At 48.3% G+C, this 22,765-nt stretch overlaps 1 protein-coding gene across 1 annotated transcript; it reads left to right on the forward strand.

The window, feature by feature from the left end:
• The first annotated feature begins 12,825 nt into the window (after positions 1-12,825).
• Positions 12,826-22,659, forward strand: IGSF8 (immunoglobulin superfamily member 8). Its single transcript, XM_056816173.1, has 8 exons — positions 12,826-13,327; positions 17,538-17,773; positions 19,047-19,185; positions 19,665-20,126; positions 20,532-20,939; positions 21,185-21,598; positions 21,932-22,064; positions 22,328-22,659. Exons 1-7 carry the CDS (start codon positions 13,258-13,260, stop codon positions 22,045-22,047), a joined length of 1,845 nt encoding a protein of 614 aa, XP_056672151.1. The 5' UTR covers positions 12,826-13,257; the 3' UTR covers positions 22,048-22,064; positions 22,328-22,659.
• The last annotated feature ends 106 nt before the right edge of the window (positions 22,660-22,765 follow it).

Raw genomic sequence — 22,765 nt, forward strand, 5'->3', positions numbered from 1 at the left:
CTTTGAGTCAGGAGGAGAAGGGTTCAATTCTGGCCTCAGACACTTCCTGGCTGTGTGACCCTGGGCAAGTCACTTAACCTCCATTGCCTAGCCCTTCTATCTTAGAATTGATACTATGACAGAAGGTAAGGGTTTAAGGGGGGGGGGGGAAGACAGATGATAGATAGATATCTAGATAGATAGACAGACAGATAGATCTGGGAATCACCTCTACAGAGTTGATAATTGAATCCATGGAAGTTGATAAGATCATTAAGGGAGACAGCATAGAAGGTAAAAAGGGTCTAGGACAAAGACTTCTACAAAGCTTTCCAGATGTTTTTTAGATGAACTGCTGTCTAGACACTCCTATCTTATATGTAGAGAGGACCAAGTACAGATTTTTACACGTATTCCTATTAAATTTCATCTTACTATATTCTTTCAAACATTCTGTCTTATTGAAATCTTTTTTGATCTTGACTTTGTCATTTCTGTGTGTTTGTTTTCCTTCTTGGTGTTTGTTGTTATTTTTTAAAACCATCTACAATTCTGATGAGTATGTTAGTCAAACTTGTCTGTTCAAGTCACTGATAACAATGCTGAATGGTACAGGGCCAAGGACAGATCCCTGGGGCACTCCACTTGAGACCCTTCTCCAAGTTGAAACTATTCTGACATTCTTCCCATTTGGAATCGGCCTAACTGTACTGTTGTCTTGTGGCTTTCTAAACATCACAGATCTTTTACACTTGGCCTTCAGCACAGCATGGAGCTCCCTTCTTTGTTTATGCCTTCTTTGTTTCCCCAATCAGGAAGGCAGCAGAGCCATTGGAGAAGAAGGCAGGAAACCCTGCCAAAAGTCCTAATAAGGACACCAACCTCTCTCCCATTCTGGAGGTAGCTGTAGGCAGCGTATTAAAGCATGAAGGGCCCAGATCTGGACTGATTTTTGTTTAACTGGTTCTTACACTGTAAAACGATGTGGGAAAATGTAAACATCAACATGAAATTGATATTATAAAGAACACAGCAGTTGCAGAGTAGGGAAGTCTGGTTACCTAGATAATTTTCACTGGAATGTTTTGTGCATTGGGCTGTGCTGAGAACAAGAAATTATTGACAGAAGAGACCAAAGAGCTGGGCAGTGGGAATTCTATGCTTTGAGATCAGTGACAGCTACTCTTGGACAATACTTTCTGAGCCAAGCATACCTGTATCAGAGATCTTGGGATCCCATGAATGTGGACATGTTCCCTTGTTCCCTGAAACTTGACAAGTTCCTTGGTTCTCTGGTCTCAGAGATCTGTCATATCCAAGCCCCATAGTCTGCTACTGATACTGTAACTGGATGCTTCATTAACTCATACAGTCCCTCTTTCCCTTTCTCTTTCTGTCACCACATGCAGCAAACTGCAAGAATGTGAGTTGTGCTGTTTATTTACAAGGGGAAAGAAGAGTATATAGAAATTATAAGACTAGTATAATGCACAGTCCAAAATGCACATACAAGACTCTAGTTTAGACCACATGGTGCTAAATTAGCTAATTTAATCTTTAGAGTTTGGCAGGCAGAGATTGGCCCCCATCATCCTTCCTATGAAACATATACTTAGTATATTGCTCCCTGGTGTCACCCCACCTGTCACATGGGCTTGGTCCATATGAGTTCATTGTACCAAGCTCTTTCTTTAGTCTGCAGTGACAAGATTACTCTCAGCCAAATGAGAAGCCTCTTGGTTACTGATAGGCTTTAGGTTATTGCCCATATTCTTCTATAACTAATAACCTAACTAGAAATTGTCTCTTTTCCACATATCCCTCCCCAAATAGGGAAAGGAGGGCAGAAAAGGAACTATGACATACCATCACCTGAAACACCTTGGAGAGAGACAGGAGGCAGTATCTGCCAGCTAAGTGAAAACTCCATCACCACCTTGACCACCATATCCCCTCTGACTCTGATGGGGTCAGCCAAGGTTTCTGAATCTAAAAGCCGTGGGAATAGCAGTGCCCTCAGACCACCAGATGTGCTTCTAGCCCAGTCCCCAAAGCCATCATTAAGGGAAGAAATCCTTGTGAGGAAGGAACCTGCTTTCCTCATCAACACCAAGAACAATTGTTAACCAATTGCTACCAACAGGCATAGGAACCCTGGGAGTGGCAGTACTTCGACCACTATTCCTACTTCCAGCCCAACTCACACAGCTATAATCTAAAGTAATAACCCCTTTGGAGAGGGGGCCATCCATCCCTACTAACTACTAACCAACTGTAACACAGTGGTCAAGAAAACTAGCCTACCAGAAGCAGTGTGGCATCCTCAGGGAAAGACATGTGGCAATATATGCCAGGCAAACTGTTATCTTGATTATTATCTGCCCTTGGACCTTGATGGGGGCAGCCCAGGACCTTTGAACCCAAAAGCCTTACAAAAAGAATTGCCCTATAATAGAATGTTATGAAAGCATAGCTCTTAAAGATTGTAGTGGGCAAAGGTCTTAGAAACTCATCCCATCACTGGACATTCTAAAGTCTGTCATCTTGGTTCCCACCAAATCACCATGATATGAAATTTATACACCTTTTAATCCTGCCCATTGCCTTCAGACATCATTTTGGGGAGCAATCTTACTCCCAAAAGTTCTTGTCAACAAAATCCTTGGCATTCTCAAATGGTTCAGCATCAGAAATGGATGTGCTTTTTATCAGTGTAAATAACACTAAAGAAGAGGCATCAAATATTTTTTGCCACTGTTCCCTAAGGACCATGGGACTTTTTGATCTGACTTGTAGCTAAGACCTTCCCTATGTGTTTTCCCCCCATTAGAATGTGAACTCCTTGAGAGAGGAGGCCATCTTGCTTTCTATTTTTGTCTCCAATGCTTCATACAATGCTTGTACATAGTAACCTCTTAATCAATGCCTCATTCATTGATTCTTTCATTCTCTCTTCTCCAGAAAAGGGAATGATTGAATGAATACCCAGTTTCCTCCCAAAGTTCATAAAAGACAATCCTTTTCACCAAGGGTCCTGAACTTTGCAGCTTTGTTAAGGACTGACTTAAGGAATGGTGCTGCCACTCCTAAGACTTCTGTCCCCATTGGTAGCAATTGGTTAGCAATTATTCTTGGTGGTGATGAGCAGGATAGACCCTTTCCTCACAAGGATTTCTTCCCTTATTGATGGCTATGGGAATTGGACTAGAAGCACATCTGGTGGTCTGAGGGCATTGCTATTCCCAAGGCTTTTAGATTCAGAACCCATGGCTATGCCCATCAGAGTAGGAGGGGATACGGTGGATAGGGATATAAATATGGGCATGTAGTGGCAGTTTAAGTTCTAGGCTCAAATTAAATCTTTCATATGGGTCATTTCTGGATACCCACTCTTTTCCTGAGCTCATAAGCACTCCTTGGACACCAATAAGTGCTTGTATTTTAGGTCAGGGCTGTGTGACAGCCTGGGGAAGAACCAGAGGTCAGCCAGTGTTGAGTATGAGCTATCCAGATCCAGACTCCACTGCCGGAGAGAAGCAACTCCTAAGCAACCTCTTTTTCTTCTACAAGTCCTTTATGTTCTTTTTAACCTAATTTCCTGTTGATTAAAATGGTGGGGTTAAGAAGAGTGGTGCATGGTAGATAAAATCCTACCTTTGATAGGTACTAGCTATGTGACCCATTGGCAAACTATTTAACCTCCCAATATCCTAGGAAACTCTTTAAAAAAAACTATAAATTTCAGCTAAGTTGCTGAGCTGACATTACTCAGGAAATTTTCTGTTGAAATCACAAATCTAGTCCCCTCCCCTCCTACAAAATAAGTAGGGTGAAAGATTAGGGTTTCTTTTCTTTCTCCTATTTGTACCCTTAAGGGACCTCAGTTTCCCTTGTGGGACCTTGTGAAGTCACTTTCCTACTCTAGACCATGGTTTCCTTATCTGTAAAATGAGTTGGTTTAAGTAGATGATGCCTAAATTCCATCAGGGTGTAAAATCTTTGATCCTTCTTATCTGACAAAGATCTGGAGAACCGGGGTAGGGGGCAGGAAAGGGTTAGAGCCAGGCTAAACAGAGCAAAGAACTTTCCTAGAGGAGGGGGAGTTGAAGAGGGGGATTCCAAGCTGAGAGAGGGATCCATAAGTGACATTCCAGAGTAGGAGTCAGCAGGAATGAACTAGGGCAGGGAAAGGGCAATGCCCCCCTCAAGGGCTCAGGAACTAGAAAATGCCAAGCCCAGCAGTTATATACCACTGTTCTCCCTCCTTTCTCCCCTCTCTTGAGACTGTATTTTTGATTCCCCTAATGGTGGATTTAGGAATGATGGGGGATGGGAGGAAGGAAAGATGTGGGGAGAAACCCAGCCAGGGCAATATGGGGGAATCCAGTTAAAGATTCTTCCCACCAAACTGGCTTAGGTCAAACCAGAGAGAGGCTAGAGAAAGGTGAAGTCGTACATATTAAATGAGTGTATGACATGTCTCTGTGTGAGATATGTGGTTCCATTGGGTCTGCCTATCTCAGTGACTCCATAGAAAAAGAATTGCCCTATAATATTAGAATGTTATGAAAGCACAGCTAAGGACTGCCATGGGCAAAGGTCCTATAAACTCATCCCATCATTGGACATTCTAATGTATGTCATCTTGGTTCCCACCAAATCACCATGATACTAAATTTATACACATTTAAAAGAAAGTCTGATGTGTACAAGAGTATGATTTATGACCCCGAGTATATCTACTTTTTAAAATACATTTTTATTGAGCATGGGTTTTTACCTCACCCTAAATTTCCCTGGTGACACAGTTTTGGCATGACTTCAGGAAGACTCAACTTCCTGAGTTCAAATCTGGTCTCAGATACTTGCTGTGTAACCATGGGCAAGTCACTTAACCCTATTTGTCTCAGTTCTTCATCTATAAAATGAGCTGAAGAAGAAAACAGCAAACAACTTCAGTATTTTTGCCAAGAAAACCCCAAATGGGGTCATGAAGAGTCAAACATGACTGAAATGATTGAACGACAGAGTTCACCGGGGATTTTCCGCTCTCTCAGAGAGCTGTCCCACATAACAAAGAATATTTTAAAGGAAAAAAAGAAAGAGGAAGGAGAGAAAAAAAATTAGCAAAATCAATCAATACATTAAAAACATCTGAAAGTATATGCAATGTTCCATATTCCTGGGCCTTATACTTTGGCAAAGGAGGAGGGGAAAGGAGGGGAAGGGGAGAAGTGAGAGATCCTCATATCTCTTGTTTGGGGCTATGTTTGTTCTTTGTAATTTTGCAACATTCACTTTTGATTATTTTGTAGTGATTGCTCTTTCCATTAATTTTGTAATAATTATGTTAGTTGTTTTCTTGGGTCTGCTTATTTCATTCTGCATTGATTTAAATAAGTCTTTCCAAGTTTCTCTATAGTCATCATATTAGACATTTCTTATAGCACAGTAATATACCATTATTCACATGCCACAATTTGTTCAACAATTCTCTAACTGATGGACATCTAATTTGTTTCTAATTCTTGGCTATTTCAAAAAGAGCTGCAAATATTTTGGTGTATTATGGAAACTTTCTGTGTATCTATTTCTATATATGTCTCTGTGTATCTTGGTTCCTGGGTTATATATAATGTGATTATATATATGTATATACATATATGCATGCCTATATCTTTAATCTGTCCCTCTTTTATGATACTTCTCCCATGTGCCCTCATGACAGCAATCAATCAGCAAGCATTTGTTAGTGTGGGTAGGACTGTCCCCCACATGTAGCATGAGTGTCATTTGTATGGCTCCAGGGATGCAAAAATGGGCATCTTTATTTTTTTAAGTTTTGGAAATTTTTATTTAATTAATTAATTTAGAATATTTTTCCAAGGTTACAAGATTCATGTTCTTCCCCTGTCTTCCTCCAACCCCTCCTCCCATAGCCAACACACAATTCCTCTGGGTTTTACATGTGTCATTGATCAAGACCTATTTCCATATTATTTATATTTGCACTAGGGTGATCATTTAGAGTCTACAACTCCAATCATATCCCCATTGAACCATGTGATCAGACAGTTGTTTTTCTTCTGTGTTTCTGCTCCTACAGTTCTTCCTCTGGATGTGGATAGCTTTCTTTCTCATAAGTCCCTCAGAATTGTCCTGGATCATTGCATTGCTGCTAGTAGAGAGTCCATTACATTCGATTGTACCACAGTGTATAGGTCTCTGTGTTCAATGTTCTGGTTCTGCTCCTTTCACTCTGCATCAATTCCTGGAGATCGTTCTAGTTCACATGGAATTCTTCCAGTTTATTATTCCTGTGAGCACAATAGTATTCCATCACCAACATATACAAAATTGGCATCTCTAGCCTCTTCTCTTATATCCTTCTCTAAGGAAGACTTTAGTTTCTGCCAGGAGGAGAAGCAAGAAGTTGGAAGCAGAAGAAGCTTGATGACTGCTCTCTTCAGAGAGAGGGAGTACTAAGCTAGAATTATTTCCATTTGTTCCTCAAAATTTTTTAATCTAGGTTAGGTGGTTTTCAGGTTCAAGCTAAACTTTGGAAAGGAGGATCCTAGCCTTAGATCTAAGCTTCGACTTGGTCCCTCTAAATACTGGTTCTGCAATAAACACACATAGGAAATAGCAAGTAAATCCATTTATCTAAGTCAACAGTAAAACAGAAATCAGAGAACATATGTACATATATTATATGCATACAGAATAAATACCAGATAATACTGAGTAAAGGAGCTCTCTTATTGTGAGCAAGTCTCAGATCTTACCAAAAAGAAGAACCTTATAGTTGCTAGTGTAGCAGACTGGGGTTAGGGAGGTGATGGAAACTACTAATGATGGAGACTTCTTTCATCTTGGTTTCTTCCCAGAGCCTTATTTTCATTTTAGCAATCTAAAATTGGATTGGCATCCTCCATCTTCTTTTGAAACTAGAAGTATCCAAAGAGAAGGAGGAGCCTACGGTTCTCCTCTCTCCTTCTCTTGCCCACTCCATTCCAACCCTCACACAAGTATGTGGCATTGAGGAGAGTGTCTCATCCCAGGAGGCTTTGGGCCTCATTATATTTGGTATCTATTGTGTGCCAGGCATTGTTCTAGGTGTTGGGGATACAGACATAAAGAACGAAACAATCCCTATTCTCAAGGAGTTTATAATGGAGAAGACCCAAAGTTCTTGAAAATTATGTGCTTATTTGGAACTAAACCCAAAGGATTATAAAATTATGTATGCTCTTTGACCCTATAATACCACTACTGGGTCTATATTTGAAAGAGATAATAAAAAATGGGGAAAAGACCTATTTTTGCAAAAATATTTATAACAGCTCTTTTATAGTGGCAAAAAAATGGAAACTGAGGGTATATCCATCAATTGAAGAATGGCTGAACAAGTTGTGGTATATATTGGTGATGGAATACTATTGTGTTGCAAGAAATGATAAGAAGCATGATTTTAAAAAAAGCTGGAAAGATCTGCATGAACTGATGACGAGTGAAATAAATAGAACCAGGAGAACAATGTACACAGCAACAGCAATGTTGTGGGATGATCAACTGTGAAAGACTTAGGTACTCTCAGCAGTAAAATGATTCAGGACAATTCTGAGGGACCTATAATAAAGAACGCTATTCACCTCCAGAGAAAGAAATGTTGGAGTTAGATGCAGATCAATGCATATTATCTTTTATGTTAGTTTATTTATGGTTTTATTTGGGGGGTTTGGCATTATATGATTATTCTCTTACAACAGTGACCAGTATGGAAGAAGTATGCTTTGCATGATAATATATGTATAACCCAGACCAAATTGCTTATCGGCTCTGAGAAGGGAGAAGGAAAAGAGGGAGGGAGACAATCTGGATTTTATGATTTTGGAGAGCATACATTAAAAATTGTTATAACATGTAATTGTGAAAATAAAATATCTTTGAATAAAAGAAAGTTATGTGCCTGCAGACTAGCTGTGGCACGTCCTACTAAGCTGGAAAGACTTAAAAGAAAGAAATTAGCATCTATTAAGTGCCTACTGTGTGCCAGGCACCATGTTATAGACTTTTACAAATATTATTTCATTTGATCCTAGAAAATATATGTTACTATTATCCCTATTTTACAGTTAAGGAAACAGGTAGATAAAAGTCAAGCAATTTGTACAGGGTCACACAGCTAGTAAGTTTCTGAGGTCAAATTTGAACTCAGGTCTTCCTGACTCCAGGCTAGTGCTATATGTGCTGAACTACCTAGATGTCCAAAGATGGCAAAAGAAAGACCCAAAGATGGCTAGTCTGATGACTAGCCAAGGTAAATTCTTTTGTAAAAATTTAATTTTTTTATTTTCCCAATTACATGCAATAATTTTCAACCTACATCTTCATTTTCTGAACTTATAAGTTCCATATGGTATCCCTTCCTCCCTTTCCACTCCCGTTCCTAGAGATGGTAAGCAATTTGATCTGGGTTATATGTATATTATTGTGCAAAACATACTCCCATATTGGTCTTTGATGTAAGAAAATACTCATTTACAACCAAAACCCCCAAATAAAAACGAATAAATGAAAATGAAAAATAACACGCTTTGATCTGCATTCCAGCTCTTCTTTCTCTGAAGGTGAATAACATTCTTTGTCTTGAGTTCTTCAGAATTGTTCTGGATCATTGTACTGCTGAGAATAGCTAAGTCTTTCACAGTTGATCATCCCACAACGTGGCCGTTGCTATTTACAGTCTTCTCTTGGTTCTGCTTATTTCATTCTTCATCAATGCATGCAGATCTTTGCAACTTCTTCTGAAATCATCCGGCTAATCATCATACAATAGTATTCCTTCACCATCCTATACAATTTGTTCAGCCATCCCCAATGGATGGACATCCCCTTAATTTCCAATTCTCTGCCACCTGAAAAGAGCTGTTATAAATATTTTTGTACAAGTGGGTCCTTTCTCCCCCCCCCCCTCCCTTTTTTTTTATCTCTTTGGGATAAGACCTAGTAGGAGTTTAGGTAAGTTTGGGGGAGCCCAGCACCAAAAATAAGGCTACCAGGTAAGGAGTTTAGTCACCTGATTACCCCAAAACCACATGCCTAAGGTTTGGAGGTTCTATGCAGTTATACGGTGGAGTGAACACTGGGTTTGGAGTCAGAAGACTTAAGTTTAATCCCATTTCCTAGCTGTGTACCTACCCTTGGGCAAGTTGCAACCTCTCTGGACCACAATTGCTTCATCTGCAAAATAGAGTTAATCATCCCAAGACTACCTACCTCCTAGGTTTGTTGTAAGATGCCTTGTAAGCGGAGTGCTATCTAAATGCTCCCTATTATTTCTATCTGTGTAGGTGGAAGGAGTATACACACGGATGAAATCATATCTATTGAACTATGTATATTAGTTGCTGTGGGCGGCTCCCCGTGGGTCTGAGCCGCTGATTGTGTGCCTCTATTTGTGCCAGGGGGTTTTGCATTTGTTTTTGTGTATCCTGGTGTGTGTCTGTTAGTTACATCTTTGGGCAGGAGAAGGGTCTTCGCCAGTGGGTGGGCGAGTGGCACGTGACTGCCTCTGGGTACACGTGATGCCAGGATGCCTCCGCTCCTGTGCGAAGTGTGTGCCGACATCAAGCGGCAGATGGGGAGTGGGTGGCAGGTTGGTGATGGGCAGCAAACACGGAAAGCGAAAGGGCTTCTGTAGCTTCTGCCTGTACTGCTGTGCCCAACACCCACCCACCCCACCACACACATCTGTGTCTCCATCTCCGTGGCAGCCTCGGTTGTTACCCATTGCCATAGTCATCCAGAGCCTGACTTGGCACTCCTCCACGGCTGCCTTCTGCTCAGCCACCCCTGCAGGGTGCGGGCTTACCTAACTAGCCCGAGTCCAGGTGCCTGATGATGCTATTCCCTGGTCCTGCCTTATAGAATCGTGCGATTTAAGGGCTGGAGATCATCTATTTGAGCCTCCTTTATTTTTAACAGAAGACGTCGATGACCTGGGAGGTTGTGTTTTGTCCCAGGGCGCACAGCTAGCAGGGGGTAGGGAGGGGATTCAGATCTCTGCCTTTTGATTCCCAATACAGTGCTTTTTCTATTCCTTCTCCCGGTTTCGACGGTGTCCCTGGCTTTCCTGGTTTCTAATAATCCCACGATGTACTTGAACGTGCTGTGCGTTCTCTCTTTGTGTGTCCACTACCTCCTGACCCAGGATGTGTTTCTCTCTGTGTAAGAAACATATGGTCCTCTGTGTGTATGCTCACATGTTCTCTCCTTGTTTTCCCCTCCCAGGCCTGTTTTTCTTAAGTTACATAAGCGTCTGATGGGCTGTGCCAGGACTGAACGATGGGCTCCCCCTGCCGATGGCCTTCAGAATTCAGAGATTAGGGATGAGGAGGCAGAGAGTTCACCTTTTTTTGGTGGGGGGAGCCTTAAAACAGACACTAAGCACAGCCCCTACCTCCAACCCTACCCCAACTTGGTGCCTCCATACGCTAGCCGTGAGTTCCAGGGTTGAGTATTTGCTTTTTGTGGTGGACGAAAGAACAAGTTAGGAGAGAAATGAGGGCTAAGTACTCCATCCACTAAAGCAGAGGATCACAACCCTCCCTGTCTCCTTGTCCTTTGTGATTCTTGTTCATGACTTTCCATAGGTCCTACGTAGACCTAGACGGTAGGGAGACCTTCCATTTTTAGGGAGGGGGCTGCGGGGGACAAGATTGGTGATTCTACTGGAATAGGGAACTCCTGGTTGTTGGAACCCCCATTACCATTGCTGATTGCTTTGCAAAATAACTTGGGTCTATGAACTTGTTTTAAAAATAGGTTATGAATGTCTTTTTTAACATTAAAATTTCTTTTGAGTTCCAAGTTCTCTGCTTTGCCCCAGCCTCTCCCCCTTCATTGAGAAGGCAAACAATATCATACCCATTATCCGTGTGAAGTCTTGCAACAAAACAGAAATATTTCAATAGTCAGTATGTTGCAGAAAAAAGCAAGAAAAATAAAGAAAGTCAAAACAGTATGCTTTGGTCTGTGCTCAGAGTTCATTAGTCTCTTTTTGCAGGTGGATAGGATTTTTCATCATGGAAATGCCTTGAATCATTGTATTAATCAGAGTAGCTAAATCTTTCACAGTTGGTCATTGTTACTGCTGACTGTATTTCAGTATAATTGGTTTCCTTTGTGATCCTATGAATTTTATTTTACACATTTAAAAACATTATTCACTGTGCCTAGCACATAATAAATGCTTTACTTCAGAATGGGTCCATAGGTGTTACCAGCCTACCAAAGAAGTCCATGACATTAAAAAAAAAAAAGGTTAAGGACCTTGTCTTACCTAGAAAGGACAGCTAGGTAGTTCAGTGAATAGAGTACCAGGCCTGGAGTCAGGAGGACCTGGGTTCAAATTTGGATTCACACATTCCCTAGCTGTGTGACTGGGCAGGTCACTTAACCCCCATTGCCGAGTCCTTATTGCTCTTCTGCTTGCAACTAATATTTGTATCAATTCTCAGACAGAAGGTAAGAGTTAAAAAAAAGTTGATGCATTAGTTTCTCAAATTCTATGCCAGAATGTCAGTAAAAACGAGAGCTCTGCTATTTTTGTTCCCTCCACCTCCACTGGGTTCTCGAGGGGCTAGGGGGACTGGAGGGAGTAGATAAAGTCTCCCTTTCTGTCCTGAGGCCTCAGGTTCCTCCTCAAAGGCCCTCTGTTCCAATCACTAAAGATAGAGATGCCTTGCTTTTCTTCCTCCCAGTTCCTAGGACACACCTCTTCTTACAGACAGTTACCTCCTTTGGTCTGCAAGATTCCTGTATTTCCAGAGCTGTCCATCTTCTAATGTGAGCATCAGCTTTGTAGGGGTAGAAACTGTCTGTACCTTCTTTCTCATCTGTACCCTCTACCAGTCAGTTCCTTTGTGCTTGGAGCAGGAGCCAGCTGCCTACGTACCTCCCATCGATGACAACGATAAGGGGCCAAGCAAATATCAGCGAGAAGAAAAACCAGTGAATCAACATTTATTGATCTTTCAGTAGGTGCCAGCTAATGTGCTCACATGCTCACACACACACACACACACACACACACACACACACACACAAAGCAAAACAGTTCCTGTTTTCCAGGAGATTACATTCTAATGAAAGTGAAAAAAAGTGTACACACCAGCATATTCAGAAGAGATACAAAAGGAATCCAAGATCGCTTCGGGAGAAGGTGCCTAGAAGCTAGGGGGCTCGGAAAGACTTCGGAGGAAGGGGGCACTTGAGTGGAGTGCTGAAGAAAACCAGGCGTCCCACACCACTGGCTTGGGGGTGCAAGGGTCTCCATTTGAGTGCTAGCTCTGTTCCTTGCTAAGTAGGTGACCTTGAACAAGTCATTGCCCAGCTCTGAGCCACAGTGAACTTTTCGGTGCCATGAGCGGTTGAATTAGAAGACGTCTATGGTGTATTTTTTCGGTTCCTAAATCCTAGGACTCTGTGAATCACGCGTGCCAAACATGAAGGAACCTAGATAGATAGATCTCCCACTCAGCCAGGCCTTGAGGCATCATCTTCCAGCCCCACCCGGAGGCAGTTCTTAGACCTACACTAAATTCCCATCACAGAAGTTTCTGCCCCCTTCCCCACTTTTTTTCCTACCAGCAATAGAGACCAAAAGCAGGGGCCTTTCGTTCTTCCTAGAGAATTTGAGGGAGCCCTCAAACTCCTCCCGGGGTCTGCTCATTCCCTTTCCCCAGGTCCCCCTGGCCCTACCCTTCACCCCACCGCGGTCCTTCCTGCCAGCTGGGAAGGCCCCAAGGCCCAGCAGGAAACAGCTGGCCCCAACCCCACGCTAGCGACACGCTGCTCTTCTTCCCTAGCTAAGGGTTCGCCCCTCTCCGGAAGTTGGGGGACCAGCGGGGCCCTAGGGGCAAGCCGGAAGGAAAAGAGGATAGGAGTGGGATTTCAGGACTAGGAAATTGGGAATTAGAAGGACCAAAGAGAAGGGCCAGCCACTCGCTCCCCGAGAAAGAGGTGGGGAGAGGAGGGGCAGGGGAGGGGCCTGGGCGGAGCCCTGTTGGCGGCCAGGCCCTGAAGCCGGGAGGGAGGGAGGGAGGGAGAGTGAGAAAGCTGGGGGGAGAAGGGGGAGGAAGAGGAAGGAGGGAACGCTTCGGCTCCCGCTTCGTGCGCCTCAATATCTCCAGCCGGGCATGCGCCCCCAGAGCCTTTGGCCCCCCAGAGTCCGAGCCGCCCCCCGGATCCTCCCCGGTTTCTGCAGCGCGCAGCATGGGAGCCCCCGGCAGCACGCCACGGCGGCGGCTGTTACTGCTGCTGCTGCTGCTGCTGCTAATGCTCGGTAAGAAACATTTGCCGCGGATCTCCCCGTGCCCTTCCTGCCTCACGTCCTGCCCGTCCGACTTATTCCCTCCCACCTGAACCTTGCCCCGTCCCCTTTCCCGGCGCCTGAGCAGGGCGGGCAACCTTGGCAGAGAGCTGGGCATCCTCGGCCTCGCGGGGATGGGAGGTCGTTTCAGCCCAGGCTGGGCTGCTCCGGGCCTCCCGCCCTCAATGCTTGCCCCCAGGGCTCTTACAGACCCAGGCTTGGGTGCGCGCAGGACTGTGCCCATATGGCCTCCGTGGCCTCCGGCTGAGTCGATTAGGAAGAGGGTGTAGTGGGAGGGAAAGGGGTTTCCTTCCTAACTCCTGGCTCCTCCTCTCCAGCTGTTTGGTTGAGGACTGGGTGAGGAGCTACTGAAGGGGGCTACCCCACCGCGCTATAACGCCATGGCCAGCTCTAGGATGCCATGCTCTAGGGTGCGCATAGCCAGACCCTAGAAGCACCGAGGCATTCTGTGCCTGGCCTAGGCGTGGGCAGTGCCCGCCCTCCTAATTGCCCCAGCCTTGGCAGGAGGCCTAGGGGCTGACTCTGCCCAGAATCTTTGAAGTTTCCCCTAATTGCCCCCTTGACTTCACCCAAAGACTGTTTCCTCAGGGACAGTGACCCCTCTGGCTCTTTTTTCTCCATTCTGGGCTCCGTGTCTCTGCTCCCTTTTTGTGTCCCAGCTTTCCAGACTCGACTCTGCTTGGCCCTCCATTCCAGCCCCTACTCTCTTCTTCCTGCCCCAGACCTCCTCCATCCCAAGCCTCTTACTTTCTCCAAACTTTCTTCAGGCTCTCTCACCACTTCCACATTCCCCCAGGGCTCTCTCATGGGTGGTATTTCCCTTCCTGAGCCATTCGTCCTCTCGGGCTAGGCTATGGCAGTTGTGGGGACTTTTTTAGTGCACAGTCCTATGGGGGCTCAAAATGTGCTGGCCAGGAGGGATGCTAAGTGCTTCTTGCTCCTGGCCTTGTGGTGAGTTAGGGGAGCTAACTGGTGCCGAGGGGAAATGTGGGCCTTGGGCCTTCCTATGCCAAGCACCGTGGAAGGGCTGCTGTGGGAACATGAGCAGGAAGATAGGATGCCATAGCCAGTTAAGGTGTGCTTGGCTTGCACAAGAGGGCTTCCTGGAGGAGGCTGGGAGTCGGAAGAAGTAAGACTATCGCAGGATTCAATTCTGTTCTAACCTTAGGAAAACCAATGCTCTATCACATCTTCTAGGACACATTTCAGCATTGGTAGGATGTCAATAATTTTCCTAGACTTCTATTTTAGGCCAGAATTCTGCTGATGCTTCATGATAGCTCTAAACTCCTGGAGCTTACCCTCTGAGAGATGGACTGAGTGGACTCCTGGGTGGGTCATTGGAGGGTGTCTTTTTTCTCCACCTGTCCCTGGGGCTGGGCCGTCGGGAAGTAGGGACCCACAGGAACTGGTTGCTTAGTACACAGCCTGCTTCTCCCATTTGGCAGTATGATGCTCAGGCAGGAGTCCTAAGGGGTTTTTTTTTGGGGGGGGGGGAAGGAGCGTGGGAGGAGGGACAGGAACCTTAGCGTGCTTATTTCCAGAGATGAGGAGGTGCTTTCTATGGGGATCTTGGCGTATCAGCATGAAAGTACAGAATTTTTGGGGTGGGAAAAGCCTCACTTATAAACAGAAGACCAAATCTGAAGCAATTGAGTAACCTGAGAGTGGTTCGGTCTCTCTTGCCTTCCTGGTTATGAAACCAGCTGGAGGCTGAGCCCTTCTGACTCACAGACTCATAAAATTCTAGAATGAGAAGGAACCTCGGAAATAATCTCACTTAAATTTTATATTATACAAATGAGGGAATTGAGTCCTAAAGAGGAAGGGTGACTTGCCTGTGCTTATAGAACTAGTTAAGTGTTGAGTTGTTATGTAATAGAAATAGCAGTATAAAGTGGAAAGAGAATTAATTGTCCCATTCTACCACTGGCTTTTTGTTGTTCAGTCATTTTCAGTCGGGGCCATTCATGACCCCATTGGGGTTTTCTTGGCAAAGATACTGGAATGATTTGCTGTTTCCTTCTCCAGCTCATTTTGTAGATGAGGAAATTGAGGCAAACAGGGGGAAGTGACTTGCCCAGGGTCACACAGCTAGAAAGGGACTGAGACTGCATTTGAACCCAGGAAGTTGGGTCTTTAGAATTCTCTTTTTTTTTAACCCTCACCTTTCATCTTAGAATCAGTACTGTGTATTGCTTCCAAGGCAGAAGGGTGGTAAGGGCTAGGCAATGGGGGTCAAGTGACTTGCCCAGGGTCACACAGCTAGCAAGTGTCTGAGACCAGATTTGAACCTAGGACCTCCCATTTCTGGGCCTGGCTCTCCATTCACTGAGCCACCCAGCTGCTCCCCAGTCTTTCTGATTTGAAGCTCCATATTCTATCCACTTACTAGTCTTGGGCAAATTCCTTAAATTCTCTAAGCCCCAGTTTCTTCACCTGCAGAATAGGAATCACAAAACCTTTTCCACAGGATAGTTCTAAGGGTACAATGAGAAAATGCATGTAAATGGATTTAACTGTAAAGGCTGAGATATTGTTCTTATTCCATCTACAACCACCCCGTCAGCAAGGATTTAATTGCCATTATTTACCCTGAGCCCCTCCTCTAATCATCCTCCTCTTTTGACCCTTAGGCGATCAGGTCTGGAAGAAGGAGCTGGGAGCATTACAGAACGTTAGTGACCCAGGGGGAAACCAGGAACCAGAGGTTCTCCAGCCCCCTCCTCAGTCAGTTTCCCCGTAGAATGGGGTGAATAGGAATGGCAGCACTAGATAATTAAGGAGCAAGAGCCCAGGATTTTCTGGTCGCTGGAGTCAGACCCTGAGCCTTCTCTCTGAGATTTCAGCAGCCTCTGGGTTTCCCCCAGACCCTAGGGATGCCCCCTTGAGAGCCTGGGAGGTAGGGACAACCGGAGAACAATTGAGAAGTGAGACTGCTTTGGAAATGAAGGCACCGAGGAAGAAATAAGGAAAGGGAGCTGATCCAAAGCAGAGCACCACTAGGAATGTCCTGAGGGGTGGGGGAGTGAGGAGGGGCAATATGGGGGGTGCCCAGCCTAGGAGGATGTTAGGGAGGGGGAAAGGAGAGAGTTGACATGAATGTTGACATGAAATGAGTATGTAAATGAGATGCAAATCACTCTGCCAGCCAGGCTCTATTGTGTGGGCCCCCAGGAGACAGAAGGGACCCACAGCAGCTGTAAGACAAGTCTGGGAGGCTGGCAGAGGCTGGGGGGAGAGATGTCAAGATTCAATGGGAGGGGAAGATGGCGTGATGGCTCTCCTGGGGGCAGGCTTTGGCACGGTCGACCTCAGCTGCAGGGGTATCTGTCTGGAGGTGGAGAAGTCAGTGAGCTCACCGTCCGCAGCTGGAGAGGGGAGTCGTTGGGGATGGGCGCATTGTCTCGGGAGCAGAAATGACTCCATCTGCGTCCAGGCGCTGCCCAGCTCGGGGCCACTGGCTCCATTGTTCCATTGCCCCAGGTGGTGCAGCCCTCCTAACGGGAGCAGCTGAGACAATGGGCCCTTCTGACCGAGACCTTCTCTCATGTCCCATCCCTGCGGGCCAGAGGGATAGAGGCGAGGGGATGCCTGTCCTGGGAATCCCACCCTCACTGTACCATCCGCAGAGGGGCAGAAGGGGCAGCCCAAGGGATAGAGGCGAGGGGATGCCTGTCCTGGGAATCCCACCCTCACTGTGCCATCCACAGAGGAGCAGAAGGGGCAGCCCAAGGGATAGAGGCGAGGGGATGCCTGTCCTGGGAATCCCACCCTCACTGTACCATCCGCAGAGGGGCAGAAGGGCAGCCCAAGGGATAGAGGCGAGGGGATGCCTGTCCTGGGAATCCCACCCTCACTGTACCATCCGCAGAGGGGCAGAAGGGGCAGAGAGGGGATGCCCTTCTTCATCTTGGGAATCCCACCCTCACTGTGCTATCCGCAGAGGGGCAGGCAGAGGGGTAATCGGAGCAGAGGGAGCTGGGAAGAATGAAGCAGGGAATAATAGATGCCCAGCCTGAGTCTCTTCTGTTCTACTACTTTCACTCCCGATTAAGGCCCAGATGCTCTCTGGCTCCTGGGCTGCACGCTCACCCCCACCGGTCACTAGACTTTCAGACCCCCGGCCTGTTGTCCCTGATGTCTCCAATGTTCCCTGCAGGTGTGTGTGGTGCCCGGGAGGTGGTGGTTCCTGAAGGACCCCTGTACCGAGTGGCGGGCACAGCTATCTCCATCTCCTGCAACGTCAGCCACTACGAGGGCCCCTCACAGCAGGACTTCGAGTGGTTCCTTTACCGCCCCGAGGCCCCCGAGGCAGCGCTGGGTATAATCAGCACCCGGGATGCCCGCTTCCCCTATGCCATATTTGGGCCCCGGGTGGCATCAGGTGATATTCAGGTGTGTGTAATTAGAATTTTGTACCCTTGAACTACATCTCCCAGCATCCCTTTCCTTTTTCATCCTCATGTTGCATCCTTATGTCTGTATAGATAAAAGGTGTATAACCCGTCTCCCTCCATTCTTCTCCTCCCTCTCCCTCCATGCTTCTCCCTTCCCCTCTCCCTTTCTCCCTCCATTCCTCTCCTTCTCCCTTTCTCCCTCCATTCCTCTCCTTCTCCCTCTCCCTTTCTCCCTCCATTCTTCTCCTTCTCCCTCTCCCTCTCTCCCTCCATGCTTCTCCCTTCCCCTCTCCCTTTCTCCCTCCATTCTTCTTCTCCCTCTCCCTCTCCCTCTCTCCCTCCATGCTTCTCCCTTCCCCTCTCCCTTTCTCCCTCCATTCTTCTTCTCCCTCTCCCTCTCTCCCTCCATGCTTCTCCCTTCCCCTCTCCCTTTCTCCCTCCATTCTTCTTCTCCCTCTCCCTCTCTCCCTCCATGCTTCTCCCTTCCCCTCTCCCTTTCTCCCTCCATTCTTCTTCTCCCTCTCCCTCTCTCCCTCCATGCTTCTCCCTTTCCCTCTCCCTTTCTCCCTCCATTCTTCTCCTTCTCCCTCTCCCTCTCCCTCTCTCCCTCCATGCTTCTCCCTTCCCCTCTCCCTTTCTCCCTCCATTCTTCTCCTTCTCCCTCTCCCTCTTCCTCTCTCCCTCCATGCTTCTCCCTTTCCCTCTCCCTTTCTCCCTCCATTCTTCTCCTTCTCCCTCTCCCTTTCTCCCTCCATTCCTCTCCTTCTCCCTCTCCCTTTCTCCCTCCATTCTTCTTCTCCCTCTCCCTCTCCCTCTCTCCCTCCATGCTTCTCCCTTCCCCTCTCCCTTTCTCCCTCCATTCTTCTCCTTCTCCCTCTCCCTCTTCCTCTCTCCCTCCATGCTTCTCCCTTTCCCTCTCCCTTTCTCCCTCCATTCTTCTCCTTCTCCCTCTCCCTTTCTCCCTCCATTCCTCTCCTTCTCCCTCTCCCTTTCTCCCTCCATTCTTCTCCTTCTCCCTCTCCCTCTCCCTCTCTCCCTCCATGCTTCTCCCTTCCCCCCCCTTTCTCCCTCCATTCTTCTTCTCCCTCTCCCTCTCCTTCTCTCCCTCCATCCTTCTCCCTTTCCCTCTCCCTTCCTCTCTCTCTCCTCCTGCTTTTCACGGTCTGGGCAGACTTCTCTCTCCTGATGGTTTTACTTTCCTCTACTTTATTCATAAAATCTTACATAAATATACTACTCAGAGCAGTGGATATTAATTTTTCATCTTACAGGTGCAACGGCTCCAGGGGGATGCCGTGGTGCTTCGGATCTCCCGTCTGCAGACCCAAGATGCCGGCGTCTATGAATGCTACACGCCTTCTACAGACGCCCGATACCTGGGCAGCTACAGTGGCAAGGTGGAACTGAGAGGTACCAGGCAGGGCTGCTGGGGCATGTGAGGGTGGAGCGTTCTGTCTATCGCAAAGTCAGCGAGGCGGAAGGGACCTTAAAGACTGAGTCCAGCTATTTATTAATGAGGAAACGGGCCCGGCAGAGCTAAGGCTAGAGCTCGGGTCCTCTGTCTCCCAGGCTGCCATACCCCACTGCCTTCCAAAGGAAGTCACGTTGATCTTCTCTTCCCTTTCTTGTCTGGTCGGGGAGTCCCAGGGAGCCCCCAGAAAGGCCTAGTGGGAAGACAAGTGGCTTTTCCTACTCCGCACCCTGGAGAGCTCTGCCTACATTGGTTAGAGAAGAGTGAACGTTGCCCATCTGGGGAACCAGAACAAACCTAAACACACACACACACACACACACACATCCCTCTGTGTGCGTGTGTTTTATATAGAACGGTGACCCAAGATCTGCTCTTCCTGATGCGCACTGCCCTCACTCTGGCCATTCTCTCTTAGTCCTTCCAGATGTGTTACAGGTGTCTGCTGCCCCTCCGGGGCCCCGAGGCCGCCAGGGCGCGTCCTCTCCTCCACGCCTGGTCGTGCCAGAGGGCCAAGAACTGGCCCTGGGCTGTGTGGCTCGGACGAGCACGCGGGAACACACGCACCTGGCGGTGTCCTTTGGGCGGGCGGTGCCTGAGGCACCCGTGGGAAGGGCCACGCTCCAGGAAGTGGCGGGGCTTCGGCCTGACCTGGCAGTGGAGGCCGGGGCACCCTATGCCGAGCGACTGACGGCCGGGGAGCTGCGGCTGAGCAAAGAAGGTGCTGAACGGTACCGGCTCGTGCTGGGGGGGGCCCAGCCAGAGGATGCTGGCACCTACCACTGCACCGCGGCGGAGTGGATCCAAGACCCTGATGGCAGCTGGGCCCAGATTGGGGAGAAGCGGGCGGTGCTGGCCCACGTGGATGTGCAGACCCTGGGTGAGTGTTCCTAGCCGCCAGGGTGGGCACTAACGTGGGCAGAGCTGAGTTCCGGGGGCCAAAGGGAGCAAGATGAACTGAGGCTGGTTCTAGAAACCCATTTCCGGGGGGGGGGGGGTGAGGCAAGTTGGCACGGATGCCCCCTCGGCCTGCGGCTGGGAGCCTGAATCGAGAGTGGCCAGGCCTGAGGCCCGAGGCTTAGGGATGAGGGCAGGGTGGCCTGAAGGGTTCTGTTCTGTCCCCTTTTTCCTCGCCACCGCTTAGAGGCCCCCGGAGGGAGAATGGGGATGAAATCTGTCTTGGGGATATCATTTGGGAGAAGAAACTGGAGTCATGATCGTGAGGGTGAAGAATCCCCCACGCTGACATCTTGGTCTCTCTTCTCTGTCCCGCTGTCTGTTTCAGCCAGCCAGTTGGCAGTGGTCGTGGGTCCTGGGGAGCGGCGGGTGGGCCCCGGCGAGCCCTTCGAGCTGCTGTGTAACGTCTCGGGGGCCCTCCCGCCTCCGGGGCCGCATGCTGCCTACTCCGTGGGCTGGGAGATGGCCCCTGCGGGGGCCCCTGGGCCTGGCCACTTGGTGGCCCAGCTGGACACAGAGGGCATAGGCAGCCTGGGCCCAGGCTACGAGGAACGACACATTTCCATGGAAAAGGTGGCACCTATTACCTACCGTCTGCGGCTGGAGGCGGCGAGGCCCGGGGATGCAGGCACGTACCGTTGCCTGGCACGAGCCTACGTTCGGGGCCCCGGGGCCCGGCTTCGGGAGGCTGCCAGTGTTCGTTCTCGGCCCCTCCCCGTGCACGTGAGGGAAGAAGGTGAGAGCATGTCCAGGACCCGAGGGGTACAATCCACACGGGCAAGAAGGCGGCTCCTCAAGGGAAGGGCAGGGAAGGGCGCCATCTGGAGGATGCCCCCCTTCCCTTCCTCCTCTGTCCATTCCCTCCTTGCCCGAGTCTCTGGCTTACACAGAATGGCAGATAAAGCGGGAGAGATTCACACGCCTCAATTTTCCGCATTTCTTTGCCCCGCAACCCTGACCGTAGGCTCTTGTGCCCTCCAGGTGTGGTGCTGGAAGCCATGGCATGGCTGGCAGGGGGCGTCGTGTACCGGGGAGAGACGGCCTCCCTGTTCTGCAACATTTCCGTGAGAGGGGGACCCCCGGGACTCCGGCTGGCCAATAGCTGGTGGGTGGAGTGGTCGGGGGACTCGGGCTTGGTCCAGCCCGCTCCCCAGCTGGTCGGCGGCATGGCCTGGGACGGTGTGGCAGAGTTGGGGGTCCGGCCAGGCGGGGGTGCCGTCAGCGTGGAGCAGGTGGGCCCTCGAAGCCACCGACTGAGACTGCACGACCTGGGGCCACAGGATGAGGGAGTTTACCACTGTGCCCCCAGTGCCTGGGTGCAGCATGCCGACTACAGCTGGTACCAGGCAGGCAGTGCCCGCTCCGAGGCCATCACCGTCTACCCCTATACCCGTCGTGAGTGACCTCCCTCCCTCGGCACCCTTTGTCCTCTAACCCCCACGGATTCAGCTCCCCTCCCTTCAGCTCCTGCCCCTTTACCTTACAGGAAGGAAAAGACTGTTAAACCTTAGAGGGTTTCTAGAAATGAGAGTTTTTACACCCCCCTCCCATCCCCACCATTAATTATGGTTGACTTGAATATTGAGGTTACTGTGGGAGCAGAGGCTGGTGGGGGTAGAAGGCTTGATGGGAATTGGGGGAGTAGATTTGGGGAAGACCAAAGCTATAAAAAGTGGGGGGAAAGGGCAGATGCCACTGACAGATCCCCTTTCTTTTCTCCTCTTTCAGCCCTGGACACTCTGTTTGTGCCCCTTCTAGTGGGCACAGGCGTCGCCCTGGTCACTGGCATCACTATCCTTAGCACTGTTACTTGTTGCTTCATGAAGAGACTGAGGAAGCGGTGAATCCTCACCCCATCATGGTGAGGGCTTGGGACCCCTGGACTCTTCCCTTCCTTTGTTTAGACCAGAGTGGACATAAGAACTGCTCCTGACTCTTCCCACCGGAGCAGAGGCGATGACATTGGATATCTTAGTTCTTCTTTACTGTGTCCTTGCCTCAGGATCCCACAGGGCCATCTAGGTTGTTCTCCTCTGGGGTATCAGACTGCGCCCCGTAACGAGGGAGGTAGGACAAGAAGCTCAAGCTCATGTCCTTCCTCAGCTCTTTCTCTTGTTTCTGTAGGTACAAGCTGTCCTCCAGCCCAACATCAGTACCCGGATTTCTCTGCCCTACACGTCTGTCTTTCGCCCTTTTTATTTATTTTATTTGGGGGGACCAGGATTTCCCCCTCTGCTCTGTCAGGCTGGGAGATTCTTCAAAGCCGCAGGCACGGCCCCAATCCTTCTACTTGCCTCAAGTGGGGATCAGTGCCCTACAAATCCTGGCTCTCTTATCTGGCCTTTCCTCCTTCCTGTGGGCATGCCCTTTCCCATGACCCCAAAATTGGTTTTTCTAAAATGTGAATAAAGTTGTTTGTTTGTTTGTTTTTTTCTAATAAAATCTGGTACCAGACAGGTCCTGTTCCTAAGTTGTTTGAATTAGCGTTAATACATATGTGGAGGGGATTCCTGGAGGGCGGGAGGTGGGGGAAGAGTATGAATTGAGAAGCCTATAAATTAA

The sequence above is a fragment of the Monodelphis domestica genome, chromosome 2 (assembly GCF_027887165.1).
Source record: "Monodelphis domestica isolate mMonDom1 chromosome 2, mMonDom1.pri, whole genome shotgun sequence".
Lineage (NCBI taxonomy): Eukaryota > Metazoa > Chordata > Mammalia > Didelphimorphia > Didelphidae > Monodelphis > Monodelphis domestica.